Source organism: Pagrus pagrus (assembly GCF_965226575.1).
Source record: "Pagrus pagrus genome assembly, contig: HAP1_SCAFFOLD_270, whole genome shotgun sequence".
Taxonomy (NCBI): domain Eukaryota; kingdom Metazoa; phylum Chordata; class Actinopteri; order Spariformes; family Sparidae; genus Pagrus; species Pagrus pagrus.
Window position 1 is genome coordinate 26,404 of NW_028175193.1, and position 19,746 is coordinate 46,149.

The 19,746-nt window shown below is 42.2% G+C and overlaps 2 protein-coding genes across 3 annotated transcripts; both read right to left on the reverse strand.

The window, feature by feature from the left end:
* Positions 1 to 3,041: 3,041 nt before the first annotated feature.
* On the reverse strand, positions 3,042 to 6,851 carry LOC311254084 (uncharacterized protein). Of its 2 annotated transcripts, XM_084384496.1 has the most exons (4): positions 6,303 to 6,851; positions 3,902 to 3,925; positions 3,680 to 3,796; positions 3,042 to 3,549 (listed from the first exon to the last, which is right to left on the reverse strand). In XM_084384496.1, the coding sequence occupies exons 1-4, from the start codon at positions 6,459 to 6,461 to the stop codon at positions 3,358 to 3,360; spliced, it is 492 nt and encodes a 163-aa protein (XP_084240622.1). In that variant the 5' UTR covers positions 6,462 to 6,851; the 3' UTR covers positions 3,042 to 3,357. The 2 variants fall into 2 exon arrangements, with proteins under 2 accessions (XP_084240622.1, XP_084240623.1); XM_084384497.1 differs by lacking the exon at positions 6,303 to 6,851 and having other exon boundaries at positions 3,680 to 3,793; positions 3,902 to 4,292.
* A 9,121-nt stretch (positions 6,852 to 15,972) lies between these two features.
* LOC311254085 (uncharacterized protein) lies at positions 15,973 to 19,490 on the reverse strand (the record flags this gene model as incomplete). The annotated part of the gene is made up of 6 exons (XM_084384498.1): positions 18,948 to 19,490; positions 18,013 to 18,181; positions 17,714 to 17,816; positions 17,357 to 17,414; positions 17,112 to 17,267; positions 15,973 to 16,028 (listed from the first exon to the last, which is right to left on the reverse strand). Exons 1-6 carry the CDS (start codon positions 19,366 to 19,368, stop codon positions 15,973 to 15,975), a joined length of 963 nt encoding a protein of 320 aa, XP_084240624.1. The 5' UTR covers positions 19,369 to 19,490.
* Between the last annotated feature and the right edge of the window lie 256 nt (positions 19,491 to 19,746).

The window sequence follows — 19,746 nt, forward strand, 5'->3', positions numbered from 1 at the left end:
TTAGTGATTAGGATTTTATTTTTGTAATTTAAGATGGAGTACCAGGGGCGCAGAAAAATTTGGAGCTGTTAGTTATTATGATTTCATCTTTGGAATCGGTACAGGTTGGACACATTATAACACCAAAACAGCACAAATGCCAATCAACGCACTCATCTATATCATAAATGTATTAATTGAAATGTGTATTTTGTATAGAGAAGCCTTTTTTAATATTTATCATTTTCTATTTCCAATTACTCAGACACACATGAGCTAAAAAGAAACACACCATGACACTGGAAACCAGCAAAGCAAAGCAAGAATAAGACCAGGGCCTACCCGAATATTTAGACAGTGACCACGGGAAAAACGGCGGTGCTTCGGCCGGCCGATCCAAGATGCGGAGACCCCCGCGCTGGATCGTGTTCTTTGTCAATCCGACGAGGGTTTTTGGAAGTAACAGTGATTGGGATTTTATGTTTGTCATTTAAACTGGAGTACCAGGGGTGCAGGGAAAATTTGGAAGTGTTAGTGATTAGGATTTTATTTTTGTAATTTAAAATGGAGTACCAGGGGCGCAGAAAAATTTGGAGCTGTTAGTTATTATGATTTCATTTTTGGAATCGGTACAGGTTGGACACATTATAACACCAAAACAGCACAAATGCCAATCAACGCACTCATCTATATCATAAATGTATTAATTGAAATGTGTATTTTGTATAGAGAAGCCTTTTTTAATATTTATCATTTTCTATTTCTTATTACTCAGACGCACATGAGCTAAAAAGAAACACACCATGACACTGGAAACCAGCAAAGCAAAGCAAGAATAAGACCAGAGCCTACCCGAATATTTAGACTGTGACCACGGGAAATACGGCGGTGCTTCGGCCGGCCGATCCAAGATGCGGAGACCCCCGCGCTGGATCGTCTTCTTTGTCAATCCGACGAGGGTTTTTGGAAGTATTAGTGATCGGGATTTTATGTTTGTCATTTAAACTGGAGTACCAGGGGTGCAGGGAAAATTTGGAAGTGTTAGTGATTAGGATTTTATTTTTGTAATTTAAAATGGAGTACCAGGGGCGCAGAAAAATTTGGACGTGTTAGTGATTAGGATTTTACGTTTGTAATTTAAGATGGAGTACCAGGGGCGCAGAAAAATTTGGACGTGTTAGTGATTATGATTTCATTTTTGGAATCAGTACAGGTTGGACACATTATAACACCAAAACAGCACAAATGCGAATCAACACACTCATCTATATCATAAATGTATTAATTGAAATGTGTATTTTGTATAGAGAAGCCTTTTTTAATATTTATCATTTTCTATTTCTTATTACTCAGACACTCATGAGCTAAAAAGAAACACACCATGACACTGGAAACCAGCAAAGCAAAGCAAGAATAAGACCAGAGCCTACCCGAATATTTAGACTGTGACCACGGGAAATACGGCGGTGCTTCGGCCGGCCGATCCAAGATGCGGAGACCCCCGCGCTGGATCGTCTTCTTTGTCAATCCGACGAGGGTTTTTGGAAGTATTAGTGATCGGGATTTTATGTTTGTCATTTAAACTGGAGTACCAGGGGTGCAGGGAAAATTTGGAAGTGTTAGTGATTAGGATTTTATTTTTGTAATTTAAAATGGAGTACCAGGGGCGCAGAAAAATTTGGACGTGTTAGTGATTAGGATTTTACGTTTGTAATTTAAGATGGAGTACCAGGGGCGCAGAAAAATTTGGACGTGTTAGTGATTATGATTTCATTTTTGGAATCAGTACAGGTTGGACACATTATAACACCAAAACAGCACAAATGCGAATCAACACACTCATCTATATCATAAATGTATTAATTGAAATGTGTATTTTGTATAGAGAAGCCTTTTTTAATATTCATCATTTTCTATTTCTTATTACTCAGACACTCATGAGCTAAAAAGAAACACACCATGACACTGGAAACCAGCAAAGCAAAGCAAGACTAAGACCAGAGCCGACCCGAATATTTGGGTCATAATCACGACGGAACGGCCGGCCGATCGCGGTCGAAGGTGGCACCACACCGCACCGCACCGTGGCGGAGTCCGCGGGGGTCCAGCCGACAGACAGGTGTGTCAGGTAAGCCAAGATGCGGAGAACCCCGCCCTGGAATCGTGTTTTTTGTCAATCGGACAAGGATTTCTGGAAGTATCAGTGATTAGGATTTTATGTTTGTAATTTAAGATGGAGTACCAGGGGCGCAGGGAAAATTTGGACGTGTTAGTGATTAGGATTTTATGTTTGTAATTTAAGATGGAGTACCAGGGGCGCAGAAAAATTTGGACGTGTTAGTGATTAGGATTTTATGTTTGTAATTTAAGATGGAGTAACAGGGGCGCAGAAAAATTTGGACGTGTTAGTGATTAGGATTTTATGTTTGTAATTTAAGATGGAGTAACGGGCGCAGAAAAATTTGGACGTGTTAGTGATTAGGATTTTATGTTTGTAATTTAAGATGGAGTAACAGGGGCGCAGAAAAATTTGGACGTGTTAGTGATTAGGATTTTATGTTTGTCATTTAAACTGGAGTACCAGGGGCGCAGAAAAATTTGGACGTGTTAGTGATTAGGATTTTATGTTTGTCATTTAAACTGGAGTACCAGGGGCGCAGAAAAATTTGGACGTGTTAGTGATTAGGATTTTATGTTTGTCATTTAAACTGGAGTACCAGGGGCGCAGAAAAATTTGGACGTGTTAGTGATTAGGATTTTACGTTTGTAATTTAAGATAGTAACAGGGGTGCAGAAAAATTTGGACGTGTTAGTGATCAGGATTTTATGTTTGTCATTTAAACTGGAGTACCAGGGGCGCAGAAAAATTTGGACGTGTTAGTGATTAGGATTTTATTTTTGTAATTTAAACTGGAGTACCAAGGGCGCGGGTAACTTGGAAGCATTAGAGGGTAGGATATCAGTTTTATTTGGATGTGTTAGAGATTAGGATATCATGTGTGGAATCTGTGGACTTTATACACATTATAACAGGATAAAGGCACAAATATGCACCAACACAATCATCATTATCATAACTTTATTAATTAAAATGTGTACTTTGTATAGAGAAACTTTTTTAATATTCATTATTATTTATTTTTTATTACTCAGACACACATGAGCTGAAAAGAAACAAAAAAAAAGTAAGCGCCCATCTCCATGTGCCACAGCTCACCCTGAAGCCACGTTTCGTGACTTGTACAGCAACTATTTCTGTACGTTCCTCTGAATTCACAGGAACAGGAACTTCATTATTTTTAAAACGGAACAACAAATAACAAACTTTTTAATGAACTGCATTAAAGCAAAAACAATGTCGACAACAGTCGAATGCCCTCAATGCTCCCACTTCTTGTTGTCCACAGAAAAACTCCCCGGGGGCTTGGAGTCTAACCCCTTGGGGACTGCGTCCGGAACCATGTTGAGCGGCTTGGGGTTCTGGCTTGAAGGGGGGGTGTTTCCCTCCTCGTCGCTGGCTGCCCCCGGAACGAAGGTGAGGTTTACGCCTATCTGGAGCATCTTTTTGTCCTAAAAAATCAAAAAGTCAAGCGTTACCATTTAGTGTAACTGGAGTGTATTCACACAGCGACAACCTGCTCATCAACGGAAAGCTAACCCATTCAAACACACACACACACACACACACACTGACACTTACCTGAGGTGTCCCAGGGCGATCAGCCTCCTGCTCCTTGCTTGTTTTTTCCCCAGGGGCACCGGAGTCCACGGGTGGCTGGCTGGCGGCGCGGGCGTAGTTGTTGTTGTTGTCACACTGCTACAGTCAAATGTGTGATAAATGTTGAAAAAAAACACATTACGGTTTGATGATATCATCTTCAAGAGGTTAAAAAAATCTGTTGATAACTGTGTTAAAACTTACCATTGTCACTTCCTCGCAAAAGTTCTTGAATGGTTGAAGATACATGTGGGAATAGAGAAAGTAATGTTAGCATAGCTTGGGCTAAAATTGCAGACACTTGTCACATCAATACAGCTACGCTAAATGGATTCCAAAGCTTGCATCCAAATCCATAAATGGATTCCAAAAGGTGCATACAATTCCTAAATCGATTCCTCGTTTCGCATCCGGCCTGTGATTGGTCGGTTTTCCCTTTAACCCTCCCACTCCAAACGGTGCATCGAAATCCCTAAACTCACCCAAGAATGTGATTTCCAAGTTGGGTATTCCCTCTAATGTACCAATTTGGAAGGAAAGTCCTTCTGACAAGTTGGGAATTCCGGCCCATTCTACGAGTTCCAGAAGTGCGACAGAAGCCCTAGTCCTTAACACTACATTTTTAGTTGAACGTATGGCATTTCTGGAAAATCTTGAATCCAAATTCTCTTTTTTCAGAATTGTTTAATTTCGACGTGGAGTATGCAAATTCTTAGCCCTTCGGGGGTTCTGCAGTACGCATTTACCTACTTCCATCGCATTTGGTACCCTCGTTTTATTCGTCACGGTTTGTGAATAAAAAATTCCCAAAACTGGTATCTTTTGTCTGTTCCACCTCTACTGTTTAGTAATTATATTCACTATTTGGAATCACAAACTTGTAATCTGTTTAGTAATTATATTCACCATTTGGAATCACAAACTTGTAATCTGTTTAGTAATCATATTCACTATTTGGAATCACAAACTTGGAACCTGTTTAGTAATTATATTCACCATTTGGAATCACAAACTTGTAATCTGTTTAGTAATCATATTCATTATTTGGAATCACAAACTTGGAACCTGTTTAGTAATTATATTCACCATTTGGAATCACAAACTTGTAATCTGTTTAGTAATCATATTCATTATTTGGAATCACAAACTTGGAACCTGTTTAGTAATTATATTCACTATTTGGAATCACAAACTTGGAATGTAATTACTAACTAAATTCCAAGTTTGTGATTCCAAAAATAGAATATAATTACTAACTATATTCCAAGTTTGTGATTCCAAATTGCATATATTATTAATAAACAAATTCCAAGTTTGTGATTCCAAAAATAGAATATAATTACTAAACAAATTCCAAGTTTGTGATTCCAAATTGTATATATTATTAATAAACAAATTCCAAGTTTGTGATTCCAAAAATAGAATATAATTACTAAACAAATTCCAAGTTTGTGATTCCAAATTGTATATATTATTAATAAACATATTCCAAGTTTGTGATTCCAAAAATAGAATATAACTACTAACTGAATTCCAAGTTTGTGATTCCAAATTGTATATATTATTAATAAACAAATTCCAAGTTTGTGATTCCAAAAATGGAATATAATTACTAAACAAATTCCAAGTTTGTGATTCCAAATTGTATATATTATTAATAAACAAATTCCAAGTTTGTGATTCCAAAAATAGAATATAATTACTAACTATATTCCAAGTTTGTGATTCCAAATTGTATATATTATTAATAAACAAATTCCAAGTTTGTGATTCCAAAAATAGAATATAATTACCAAACAAATTCCAAGTTTGTGATTCCAAAAATAGAATATAATTACTAACTATATTCCAAGTTTGTGATTCCAAATTGTATATATTATTAATAAACAAATTCCAAGTTTGTGATTCCAAAAATAGAATATAATTACCAAACAAATTCCAAGTTTGTGATTCCAAAAATAGAATATAATTACTAACTATATTCCAAGTTTGTGATTCCAAAAATAGAATATAACTACTAACTGAATTCCAAGTTTGTGATTCCAAATTGTATATATTATTAATAAACAAATTCCAAGTTTGTGATTCCAAAAATGGAATATAACTACTAACTGAATTCCAAGTTTGTGATTCCAAATTGTATATATTATTAATAAACAAATTCCAAGTTTGTGATTCCAAAAATGGAATATAATTACTAAACAAGTTCCAAGTTTGTGATTCCAAATTGTATATATTATTAATAAACAAATTCCAAGTTTGTGATTCCAAAAATAGAATATAATTACTAACTATATTCCAAGTTTGTGATTCCAAATTGTATATATTATTAATAAACAAATTCCAAGTTTGTGATTCCAAAAATAAAATATAATTACCAAACAAATTCCAAGTTTGTGATTCCAAAAATAGAATATAATTACCAAACAAATTCCAAGTTTGTGATTGTGATGTCTTTAGTCACTTATATTGTATTTCTGGAAGTTTTAGGGAATAACATTTTAACTTTGGAATCTATTTAGTAGTCATTTAATTCATATCTTGGCATCATTAGTGATTTCTATACAAAATCTGGAATGAACATAGTAGGCTTTAAGACGCTCACCTTGCACTGTACTTCAGGCCTGTGCATTCGATAGTGGTGGCACTTCAGCTGGCCAAGGTTGCTTTTATATGCCTTCGAGAGCTCATTTCTGATTGGACAATCAGTGACCACACCTTCTCGGATTTCCTGGAATGACGTTAGTGCCAAATGTGGTAACATTTTTGGAATGCCAATCTAACTCAACTCTGGGAGTTGTGTCTGTATTTTCCCTGCAGATCTACGGGGTACCTGGGAGAGTGTGGGTGTGGCAGCCAGCCGAATTTGGAGCACCTGTGCCTTGCTGCCACAGAGTGCTGTTCGCCCTCTCTGGCTTTGACGCTTCCACCGGCCAGCAGCCGCAGGCCTTTTGTTTGTTTGTCTCTGGTTCTGTTTTCACTCCACAACACCCTACGCTTCATTATTCACACACCCACACTTACATGACTGATATTACTGACTGACACACTGCCTATTTGCAAATTATTGTATAGTTGTCTTTTTTGTCTTATGACAGTATTGCTATCTAATAAACGTTTAACTTTGGAATCTGTTTAGTAATTTATATTACAACTTGGGTTATATTTAGCAATTTATACTGTAGTTTTGGAATGACAAATTTGGACGGTGTGGTCAATTTAATTTATATGTTGTTATCATTACTGATTTGTATGACAAATTTGGAATAAAAATTAGTACTTTTAAATGTACTTGACATGTGTGTGTGTGTGTGTGTGTGTGTGCTAATATCGGGAACATTGAAAAAAGAAAACGCGACCCTTTCACGAAATTTTTTTATTCAAAACGCTCAACATGACAACAGAAAAGGCATTCAGTGGCTGAGGGTCGCGCCGTCCGCCGGTCGTGGACAACAAACAGGTGACGCCGAGGACGAGTTCATCTCTGAGGCGAGGGAGGGCGGAGTCTGAACTGAAGGCACCATAACCCAAGAACGGGTGCCAGAGCCCCGCTCCTCATGTCGACCCATCAGGGCTGGCTTTTGGATCCCCGAAACACATCTGCAAAGCGAGACGCCAGCAATTGTTCATCATCATCTTTAAATTCTTCTATTCACAAAGTGATTCAATTTCTGGTGATTAACCCCAGAAATTGGCTGAGAATAATGACGCAAACGGTTACGCTGACACTTAGTTAGTTAGTAGCAAATCCAAAAATAAAATTTCCATACTTACGCCACGTGATGAAGAAAATGTAGAGGAGTATGAGAATCAGAAAGATTAACAGCAGACCGAAGACGACGTTTAAAGGATCCTTGCACTGAGAGAGAGAAAAGAAACAGTCAGTGTGCTTCGTATTCACGCCCTTTGGCCAAAGTCACAGATACTACATTTAACACTTACACACAATTTTCGGACGACAACAGGTGAGTTCACTTCTCGGGGAGGGGGGCTGACATCTGCCTAAAGAGAGGGCAATTCTAGAATGACTACACACATTATGTATTGAGTAAAATGCAATGCACGTCCACAAGACAGACACCAAAGAACTCCAGACACCATGCCTACCATGTGGGGATGTGGTGCAAGCGATCCGGTGCGACTGGTCTTCCGAAGAACCTGAATGATGACAGAAACACTTGTATGAGAAAAGTTATACTCAAATCGGTGTATAACAGCAAATACAGAATTCTGTCTTTTTTCCTTTTTTTTTTTTTACCATTCATAAATCTGTTCCTCCACTATATTTGCGGAATGCTTCACAGATACAGATACAATGAGTTACAAATGTGCAATTTCATCCAGCTGTTTTTGTGACATTTTAAAACACGGTTTTGGAAGATAAAGTCATTTTAGCGCAAACTTGGAAACATTAGTGATAAATATTCGCTTTCTGAAATCGCTTAGAAAATCTTATGTTAACTTTGGAAGCCTTAGTGATAAATATTCGCTTTCTGGAATCGTTTAGCGACTCTTATGTTAAATTTGGAAGGATTTATATGCACTCCCGGACATATACAGAAAGTTGGAAGTTAAACTTGGAAGAATTAGGGATTTATATGCACTACCTGCAGAAATATATAGGAAGAAAGATTAACTTTCCGGAATGATTTAGCGCATCTTATGGTACATTTGGAGGGCTTAGCAACTTTATATCATATATATTTGGAATTGATCTCACCTCAGTTACGCGTCCGACAGATGCGTGCGAATGCATGCGCTGCTCGGAAGGAAGGGCTTTTTTTTTGTAATACTCCGAGCGGAGCGTTTCATTGGCTCCTACTCTGCCGCCAATCTGGCAGGGCTGGAAATATCAGATGCTGTTCTTGGATTCAATTTAGGATCGAGGATCACTTATTCGAAATACTCATATTTTGTGATTGAAAAAATTGTTGAATGATGAAGCTTGTTAGCTCATAAGGCGTCCTAAATAGATTCCATATTTTGTTAATCCAAAAGTAATATCCCAAGCGCTAAGCGGATTCTACGTTATTATTATTTATATCTTGTCATCATTAGTGATTTGTATATCAAATTTGGAATAACAACAGTACTTTTTTTATAATGTCGACGTGTGTGTGTGTGTGTGTGTGTGTGTGTGTTTTCACATCGGGAAGGTGAAAAAAAGAGGGCGACTGCTCAATAATCAATATATCATCGCAAGCAGGCACGCACGCACACACGCGATGTCTGAAGTGCCTCGCTGTCATTCAGTAGCCTACCTCAGGTCCAGGAGTCTCTCCGGTAGAAGTCCTCTGGTGTAAAGGCGAGTTTGCGGAGCCTCGTCCGGACATTTTCAAAGGTCAGATGGAGCTTTCTCGCCTCCGCCAACAGGTCGGCGGAATCCGAGAGGACTTCTTTGATCTAAGGAGAGGGTGAAAACAAACAGTCCAAAATGATGCGGATTTGGAGAAGACACAGAAGGACGCAAATTCCTACTCTCTGCCGCCTGATGTCCCCTTCTTTGAGCTCCTTTCGAAAAAGCCGTCTCAGCAGCTGGTCAAATTCCTGAGTGTAGTGAAGCCTCCTTCGTTTTCCCTGATTGCGCGATGGTGAGGAAGGAAGCAGAAAGAAAATAAAAAAATAAAAAAAACAACGACTGCAATGACACAAATGTGTCTTGCATGCAGTGGGTGCATGAAATGGTGAGACTCACTGGTCGTGGCGAGAACACTGGCAAGTCATCGGAGCTGCTGGAGGAAGAATCATCTGTGTCGCTGGTAGAGGAATCGTAGGAATCGCCGGAAGAAGAAGAAGAAGAAGAAGAAGAAGAAGAAGAAGAAGAAGAAGAATCGTCGGACGAGCTGTCGGGCTGAGCCGAGGACGACAGATGAGACAATGACACAGTTGATGGGTATTTGATACACTGTCGCAATGACATTGCGATGCATTTAAATGTTTTCAATGACATGTCTTGTCCTGAATATTGATGAAGTAAGATTGTGTGTTGTTTGTTTGTTTGTTTTTTGCCCACCTCACACTTCAAACGTCCTGCCAGGGTAGGAAAGGCTGCCTAAGGACAAGTGTAAAAGAGGTCAATAGCCTGAACCTCTTATCGAGTAGAACAGAGATGGAGACGGTTACAGTTTTAGGTTAACCAAAGCTGTTGGATACTTATTGCAAATGCATAGAACGACTTGCTTTCTACTTACTGAACATTCTGGCTCCTGCTTCACCAACACGCCCCGTCTTCGACCGCAAGCCGGCCTCACCTGAGGGGGGGTACAGCAAAGAGAATCCCAATGTGAATCCGACTCTTGCGAGCGCGCGCCTTCGTGCATTGTAATGCAACAGCGTGTTATTACGCTATTTAACAACAACTTGCACTTACCGGGGAGCCTGGCTCTTCCTTGATTTTTCGACCCGGTGGACCGCCGACGGAGTCACTGGAAGACATCTACAAAGAGGGGGGAGTTATGTTATCGTGATGTGAATTGAAGAATTAGGGATTCGTATGCACTTTCAGAAAGGTGGAAGTTGAACATGGAAGAATTAGCAGAAAGAAATAGCAAGTTGGAACCTTTAGTCATTTTTATCCACTATTTGGAATTGGTTAGAAATGATCCTTCAGTTCAGATTTTTAAGACGAGTGATTGACATATCTGTCTTTGGAATGCCTTAATTATGCAAGATCATATTTTTAGAGTCTTAAAGCCTTCTCTTTAAATCAACTTGCAAATCTTCTGGGCTCAACCAAAGGGTGTGGGTTTTCTTTTTTGAAGAATTAGGGATTCGTATGCACTTTCAGTAAGGTGGAAGTTGAACATGGAAGAATTAGCAGAAAGAAATAGCAAGTTGGAACCTTTAGTCATTTTTATCCACTATTTGGAATTTGTTAGAAATGATCCTTCAGTTCAGATTTTTAAGACGAGTGATTGACAGATCTGTCTTTGGAATGCCTTAATTATGCAAGATCATATTTTTAGAGTCTTAAAGCCTTCTCTTTAAATCAACTTGCAAGTCTTCTGTGCTCAACCAAAGGGTGTGGGTTATCTTTTTTGAAGAATTAGGGATTCGTATGCACTTTCAGTAAGGTGGAAGTTGAACATGGAAGAATTAGCAGAAAGAAATAGCAAGTTGGAACCTTTAGTCATTTTTATCCACTATTTGGAATTGGTTCGAAATGATCCTTCAGTTCAGATTTTTAAGACGAGTGATTGACATATCTGTCTTTGGAATGCCTTAATTATGCAAGATCATATTTTTAGAGTCTTAAAGCCTTCTCTTTAAATCAACTTGCAAGTCTTCTGGGCTCAACCAAAGGGTGTGGGGGGTTTTTTTTGTCTCTCAACCGTGTCCAAACTTACAGCGCACTAACAGGTAGAAGATGTAGGTCAACAGGAGGACGAGAACAAGAGCCAGCAGAGCGATGCCACAGTCGAAGGGATCCGCGCACTAAGAAAGGGGGGGAAAAAAACAACACACAGTCAGTCAGACAGACAGACATTCAGTCAGACAGACAGAGAGACAGAGAAGGAAAGAAAGAAAGAAAGAAAGAAAGAAAGAAAGAAACAAACAAACAAACGGTCATCCGATTTCATATTTACAGTCTTTGGCCACGGTGGTAGATGCTTTTAACACTTACACGGTATTTTCCGACATCATCAGGTGGTTGCCTAAACAGGGATGGCCATTCGAGAGTAAATACGCACATTAAGCTTTGAGTAATATCCACATCCACAAGACAGATAACAAAGAATTTGAGACACTGCGCTCACCATATTACGATACAGTGCGATCCATCGCCATTTTCAATTGCAGTACCTAAATGACGGCAGAAATATTCAGATCGTAAATATGTGATATTGAAATCTGTGCAGAAAGACCAACGCATAATGCCTTTTTATCCTTCCTTTACCCATCGCAAATGTGTTTCTCCGCTATATTTCCAGATTGCTTCGTAGATACCGCAGCGAGTTACAAACACCAACCTTCATCCAGCTGTTTTTGTGACACAACAGATGGTGAGAAAACCTTGCCTTCTCTTTTTTTAAATGGACAATCATTCCATCATTCCAAATGTTGTAATGCAGAACATTATTTATTGTCATATTTCCTTCTGTTTTAGACTGAAAGAGGAAGATTGCATTCTGAGAAAATGGCATACCCTCAGCAGGATGGCATTGCACAACGGGAACGAAGACATGCAGATTGGAGGGGGGAGCAAGACTGGTGGGCATCGTCTCCCCTGGTGAAGAAAAGCAAACGTGAGAGATGGGCGCTTGGCCGATTTCAAGAACGACGACCCTTCCTCTAAAGACCGACGACAAGATAATGGCACTCGCTATCTCTCTCTCGAAGAAGAAGAAGAAGAAGAAGAAGAAGAAGAATTGAAGATTTAGGGCTTCAGATGAGCTATTTGGAACACAAAGTACTTTTAAGTCAAACTTGGAAGCCTTAGCGATAAAGATTCACCTTCTGGTGTTATTTAGCGAGTCTTGTTATATTTGGAAGAAGTAAGTAATAAATATTCACTTTATGGAATCAATTATGGATTATTATGCAGAATTTGGAAGCCTTGGTAATTCATATTCACTTTCGGGATCATTTAGCGAAATTATGCTAAATTTGGGAGATTTAGTAATATATAATCACTTTCTGAAATAATTTAGCTAATTTTATAGTAGATTTGGAAGAAGCCTTAGTGATAAAGATTCACCTTCCGGAATTATTTTGCGAATGTCATTTTAAATTTGGAAGAAGCCTTAGTGATAAAGATTGATGGTAAAAAACAACTTTATATGACATTTCTGGAATTTACCTTACCTCATTTACGCGTCCAACAAATGCATGCGAATGCAAGCGCTGCCTCTTATGCTCTCCCAACAGTGCGTCTCATTGGCTCGTACTCAGCGGCCAATTGGGCTACAGGCTCGAATTATGAGATGCCGTTTTTGGATTCAATTTAGGATCAAGAATCACTTATTTGAATTTTTCATTTTGGATTTGAAAAAATGTGTGATGAAGCTTGTTAGCTCATCCCAGGAAGTCATATTCTCAACTGGGATTGGCCTGTTTACAAGCAAGTGTCTTTGTTTGTTTTCTGCGTCCTTGTTCCTTTGTTTTGTTCTATTCTACTTACGGATGTTTGTAAATACCGAAAGAGAAGAAGAAGAGCCGCCGCTGCCGCCGTCTGCTGCTGCTGTTGTTTTGTTCTGTCTGTCATTGTAATATTCTGTCCTTTGGATGCTGTGGCAAACATATTTCCCCCATGTGGGACAATAAAGCAATTCCGATTCTTAAACTTGAATGTTTGAAACACTTTACTATGGATGCCAATATTCAACCAGTTCTTCAATAGTAAACCTTTTTTATTTTTATTTTGAAGCAGTAACCATCTACATTTGTATTTGAAAAAGTTAGACTGTCAAACTTAGAGCCAGCAATGGCTGATTTAAAATCAGTTAATTCATCAGAATTCAAAACCCGGAACCATTAGTGATTAATATTTTTAGATTGGAAGGTTCAGTTATCTGTATCAATAGCAATTTAGGCATTTCAATCGAAATGCTGGAAGGATTAGTGATTTTTATCTCCTCTTTGTCGTTGATGACAGACCCTCTAAAAACAAAGAAAGAGGAAGCAATGATCAAGTTAACTGTGAACTTTTATTCACTGCAAAATGCTGTAAAAAAACAAAAACATCAAACAACAAAAGCAAACAACAAACAAACACAGTGACATCAGCAAAATGGACACTCAAGTCCAAGTCCATGACTGTTTATTTGGCAGATTTCGGCCAGCTTTTCATCCCAAGTCTGCTGGTGGATGAGGGGCCTTGCCTGCAGCTTGATCAGGGGCCTGTGGCGCTGGTGGATCGGGGGCCTGTGAAGCTGGTGGATCGGGGGCCTGTGGCGCTGGTGGATCGGGGGCCTGTGAAGCTGGTGGATCGGGGGCCTGTGAAGCTGGTGGATCGGGGGCCTGTGGAGGTGGTGGATCGGGGGCCTGTGGAGGTGGTGGATCGGGGGCCTGCGCTTGTGGATCGGGGGCCTGCGCTGGTGGATCGGGGGCCTGTGGAGGTGGTGGATCGGGGGCCTGTGGAGGTGGTGGATCGGGGGCCTGCGCTTGTGGATCGGGGGCCTGCGCTGGTGGATCGGGGGCCTGTGGAGGTGGTGGATCGGGGGCCTGTGGAGGTGGTGGATCGGGGGCCTGCGCTTGTGGATCGGGGGCCTGCGCTGGTGGATCGGGGGCCTGTGGAGGTGGTGGATCGGGGGCCTGTGGAGGTGGTGGATCGGGGGCCTGTGGAGGTGGTGGTTCGGGGGCCTGAGGCGCTGGTGGATCGGGGGCCTGTGGCGCTGGTGGATCGGGGGCCTGTGAAGCTGGTGGATCGGGGGCCTGTGAAGCTGGTGGATCGGGCGCCTGTGAAGCTGGTGGATCGGGGGCCTGTGGCGCTGGTGGATCGGGGGCCTGTGAAGCTGGTGGATCGGGGGCCTGTGAAGCTGGTGGATCGGGGGCCTGTGAAGCTGGTGGATCGGGGGCCTGTGAAGCTGGTGGATCCGGGGCCTGTGAAGCTGGTGGATCGGGGGCCTGTGAAGCTGGTGGATCGGGGGCCTGCGCTTGTGGATCGGGGGCCTGCGCTGGTGGATCGGGGGCCTGTGGAGGTGGTGGATCGGGGGCCTGTGGAGGTGGTGGATCGGGGGCCTGCGCTTGTGGATCGGGGGCCTGCGCTGGTGGATCGGGGGCCTGTGGAGGTGGTGGATCGGGGGCCTGTGGAGGTGGTGGATCGGGGGCCTGTGGAGGTGGTGGTTCGGGGGCCTGAGGCGCTGGTGGATCGGGGGCCTGTGAAGCTGGTGGATCGGGTGCCTGTGAAGCTGGTGGATCGGGCGCCTGTGGCGCTGGTGGATCGGGGGCCTGTGAAGCTGGTGGATCGGGGGCCTGTGAAGCTGGTGGATCGGGGGCCTGTGAAGCTGGTGGATCGGGGGCCTGTGAAGCTGGTGGATCGGGGGCCTGTGAAGCTGGTGGATCGGGGGCCTGTGAAGCTGGTGGATCGGGGGCCTGTGAAGCTGGTGGATCGGCGGCCTGTGAAGCTGGTGGATCGGGGGCCTGTGGCGCTGGTGGATCCGGGGCCTGTGAAGCTGGTGGATCGGGGGCCTGTGAAGCTGGTGGATTGGGGGCCTGTGAAGCTGGTGGATCGGGGGCCTGCGCTGGTGGCTGAGGGGCCTGTGCTGCCATCACCATGTCTTCCACGCCTGAGTCATCCCCTGTGGATGAGAGGCAGACCACGTCCGTTATGTGGTCAGATCGTCTCGTGGATGGCAAATTCGAGTCATCCGAGGAAAGGTTCTCGTAAACCAACGTTTTTTCTTGCTTTTCCTCCTTTATCTTCTTACTCTTTCTAACTTTTTCTTTTCTCTTCCTCTTCCTCTTCTTTGAGCTCATCCCCTGTGTAGCGTCTTTGTCTGCGTCTGGGAGTTTGGCAGACCCCTCATCCATTCCCTTCTCTGCCTGGTCAGGGGCTTCAGCTCTTTTCTTGTCCCTTTTCTTCCTCTGTAGTCTGGTCATCATTGGCTTTTTTGATCTCCCCTTGTTCCTGGGTTGCTTTTTCATTTCTTTATCAGTCTCTTTCTGTCCCCTTTCTCCGTCTTCCTGTGTCTGTGAATTGTCTTTTTTTGACACTTCCTCCTCCTCCTTGTCCTCGTCGTTGTCGTCGTTGTTGTCCTCCTCCTCCTCCTCCTCCTCCTCCTCCTCCTCCGCAGCAGCAGCAGCAGCAGCACCATCACCATCACCATCTTCCGAGTCCGACTCTTTTTCTTCAATCCTTTCAGTGTTCTGACACAGAGCGTCGGCGGTGTGAGCCCTCGACTCGAAAGCCTCCTTGAAGTCCAGATCTGCCTCGTAAAACTTCTCAGCTGTTGCATTCGAGTGGCACATCAACCTGCGGACGCTGGACTTCTTGCTAGTGTCCAAAGACCTCCCGATCTACAAAAAGAGAAGACATAAAACAAGTTGAGGAAAAACACTTATTAGCTGGTCAAAACTCGAACCGATTGAATATTAAAAAAATTAAATAAATAAATAAAAAAATAATAAGAATTCTTACGCAGGTGCTGATACTGCTGCGGATCAGATTGAAGGTCGGACTCCCCGGTAGGCCGAAACCTTTCCAGGTGGCCTGGAAGGACTCCAGGAGTACGTTGTAGGGGCCACCATTGGAATTCGAGAAAAAAATCTCAGAGTCGCCGCACTTGAATTTGTGTCGGTGGTAGATGAATCTGCTGAGCCAAAGGTACTCCTCCTTATTCAAAGGAATGAGAGCGCGACCAAACGTTTCCTTCGTCTTGTGCTGTGTGACCTGAGAGAGTGAGAGAGAGAGAGAGAGAGAGACAGAGAGAGAGTGAGAGAGCGAGAAAAGAAATCAATAAAGCAAATAATTACGCACTGTGATATGGATACATTATCTGAAAGATAAAGAGATTAAAATACTTTCTTTGGAACTATTAGCAAGTATGGATCGACTATTTAAAATTATTAGCAAATTGTATCCACTATTTGGAAAACACTGCACGAAACACACCTCCAAACGCACGTGCTTTGCGGATGCAATATGTGAAAGATAAAGAGACTAAAATGCGTTGTTTGTAATTATTAGCAAATTGTATCGACTATTTGGAAAACACTGCAGGAAACGCACCTCCAAACGCACGTGCTTTGCGGATGCAATATGTGAAAGATAAAGAGACTAAAATGCGTTGTTTGTAATTATTAGCAAATTGTAGCGACTATTTGGAAAACACTGCAGGAAACGCACCTCCAAACGCACGTGCTTTGCGGATGCAATATGTGAAAGATAAAGAGACTAAAATGCGTTGTTTGTAATTATTAGCAAATTGTATCCACTATTTGGAAAACACTGCAGGAAACGCACCTCCAAACGCACGTGCTTTGCGGATGCAATATGTGAAAGATAAAGAGACTAAAATGCGTTGTTTGTAATTATTAGCAAATTGTATCCACTATTTGGAAAACACTGCACGAAACGCACCTCCAAACGCACGTGCTTTGCGGATGCAATATGTGAAAGATAAAGAGACTAAAATGCGTTGTTTGTAATTATTAGCAAATTGTATCGACTATTTGGAAAACACTGCAGGAAACGCACCTCCAAACGCACGTGCTTTGCGGATGCAATATGTGAAAGATAAAGAGACTAAAATGCGTTGTTTGTAATTATTAGCAAATTGTAGCGACTATTTGGAAAACACTGCAGGAAACGCACCTCCAAACGCACGTGCTTTGCGGATGCAATATGTGAAAGATAAAGAGACTAAAATGCGTTGTTTGTAATTATTAGCAAATTGTATCCACTATTTGGAAAACACTGCACGAAATACATCTCCAAGTCTGCCAACACAGCACGCTCTTACCCCAATTATACGTCTGCCATTCCTGTCACAGTCTGCCGCCGTCACCTCCTCCACCTTTAGGTTTGCCAGGACCCCCCTCCTGTGGCCCGTCGTACAGACAATGAATCCGGCGATGAGTCCGTAGAAATGATCCAACTTTTTTCTGTTTGGCCGTTTTTCCAGGCGCACTGTAAAGCAGAAGGACATTTTCAACTAGCGTGCCACAACCATCTTCGTCTTATCTGAGTTTTCAAACGCCGGTAACCGAAATACTTACGCAGTGCAGCCGGTATCTCTCTTCGCACCTGCCGGAGGTAGGAGCTGATGTGGGCGGCCTTCACAAGCAAACCTGAAAGTCAGACACAAACCGGATTTCAAGTAAATGATGGTGTCGTGACTGGCGAGATAAAAATAAATAAATAAATAAATGAATAAATAATAACAATAATAATAATAATAATAATAAAATAGTAAGAATAAGAATAAATAAAAAATAAAAACAGATGCGGTTAAACCTACTAGTTTTTTTCATCCTGACAGATTGCCGATGCGTCACAATGTCCTTTTTGCACATTCTTGCAGCAGACTTCAAGATGAAAATAACTCCTCTCAGTAATTTTTGAGGAGCCTTGACCTCCTGGAGTTGTGCCTCCAAGAGGAATTGTAGAAATGCCCTCACGTTGCCAAGAATAATTAGCTGCGTTGTGACAGCATATTTTTTGAGCGTGTCCCGCCATCTGAGTGAGTGAGTGAGAGAGAGTGAGTGAGAGAGAGAGAGAGAGAGAGAGAGAGAGAGAGAGAGACACACACACACACACACACACAGATTAGCACACCTAGTAGATTTGCAACGTGCTACTCTCTCCCTTCCTCTCGGTTACACGTAGTGTTTGATAGACACAAGAAAGTTAAAAAGAGTATTAAAGTATTTACTCAAGCAGCCTCTCAGTGTTTCTCAAAAAACTGAACGTCATCTCCGGTATACTGCGGTCTGCCATGAAGAGCATCCACCGTCGGGCGTGTGCAACCCGCATCCTCGCGTTCTCCTCCTGTCTCCTGTTTCCAGCGGCGATGTTCTTGAACCACAAGTCGAGAATTTTTTCTGTGTGAAAGGGAAAGAGAATTTTATTGTTATAAGGGTTGTTTGGAATTATTAGCAAATTGTATCGATTATTTGGAAAACCTGCACAAAACGCACGTGCGATGTGGATACAATATGTGAAAGATAAAGAGATTAAAATTCGCTTTTTGGAATTATTAGCAAATTGTATCGATTATTTGGAAAACCTGCACCAAACGCACGTGCGATGTGGATACAATATGTGAAAGATAAAGAGATTAAAATTCGCTTTTTGGAATTATTAGCAAATTGTATCGATTATTTGGAAAACCTGCACCAAACGCACGTGCGATGTGGATACAATATGTGAAAGATAAAGAGATTAAAATTCGCTTTTTGGAATTATTAGCAAATTGTATCGATTATTTGGAAAACCTGCACCAAACGCACGTGCGATGTGGATACAATATGGGAAAGATAAAGAGATTAAAATTTGTTTTTTGGAATTATTAGCAAATTGTATCGATTATTTGGAAAACCTGCACCAAACGCACGTGCGATGTGGATACAATATGTGAAAGATAAAGAGATTAAAATTTGTTTTTTGGAATTATTAGCAAATTGTATCGATTATTTGGAAAACCTGCACCAAACGCACGTGCGATGTGGATACAATATGTGAAAGATAAAGAGATTAAAATTTGTTTTTTGGAATTATTAGCAAATTGTATCGATTATTAGGAGAACAACAACAACAACATAAACAACAAGAATATCTTATATGCGAGTAATACAAAAATGTAAATACCATAGCGAGGTAGCTTGGTCGGGTCGCTCACAATTTTTCTCCTCTCGAATTTTTTACGCGCAGAACTCCCTGGAGTCTGAGGGTTGTACTCCAGCATCTTCTTTGGCGTGGTGGACGAAGAGGACGACGACTGCTGCTGGTGAGGGGTGGACGGCGACTGCAGGTGCTGCGGGGTGGACGACTGCTGCGGGTGCTGCGGGGTGGACGACTGCTGCTGCTGCGGGGTGGACGACTGCTGCGGGGTGGACGACTGCTGCTGCTGCGGGGTGGACGACTGCTGCGGGTGCTGCGGGGTGGAGGACTGCTGCTGCTGATCATGATGATGAAGAGAAGGGGTGGACAACTCCTCCTCCTCCTCCTGCTGCTGCTGCTGCTGCTGGGTGGACTCCTGCTGCTCCCGAGAAGGAGTCGATGATGTCATCCAAGTATTCGTGTCGCTCCTCAGCCGGTGAATTCTTACCCTGAGACCGACGCAGCCGTTACAGTTTTTCCGTAGAGGTAAGGCATGACCACAGGAAGAGAGAGTGCTGGTGCTGGCGCTGTGGCTGGTGCTGGTGCTGGCGCTGGCACTGGCGCTGGCGCTGCTGCTGCTGCTGGGGCTGGCGGTGGCATCTCCAACTCCATCCTCATCTCCATCCTCATCTCCATCTCCATCCTCATCTCCATCTCCATCTCCATCACTGCTCGACGTCAGCTTCTCCTGGTCCAGGGTGGTCATCATCGCTGGCAGGGGATTGGACTTCCTCAGCCTCCTCAGGGCTTTCAATTTGGCACTCCGTTTGGCGATCCTCAGAATATT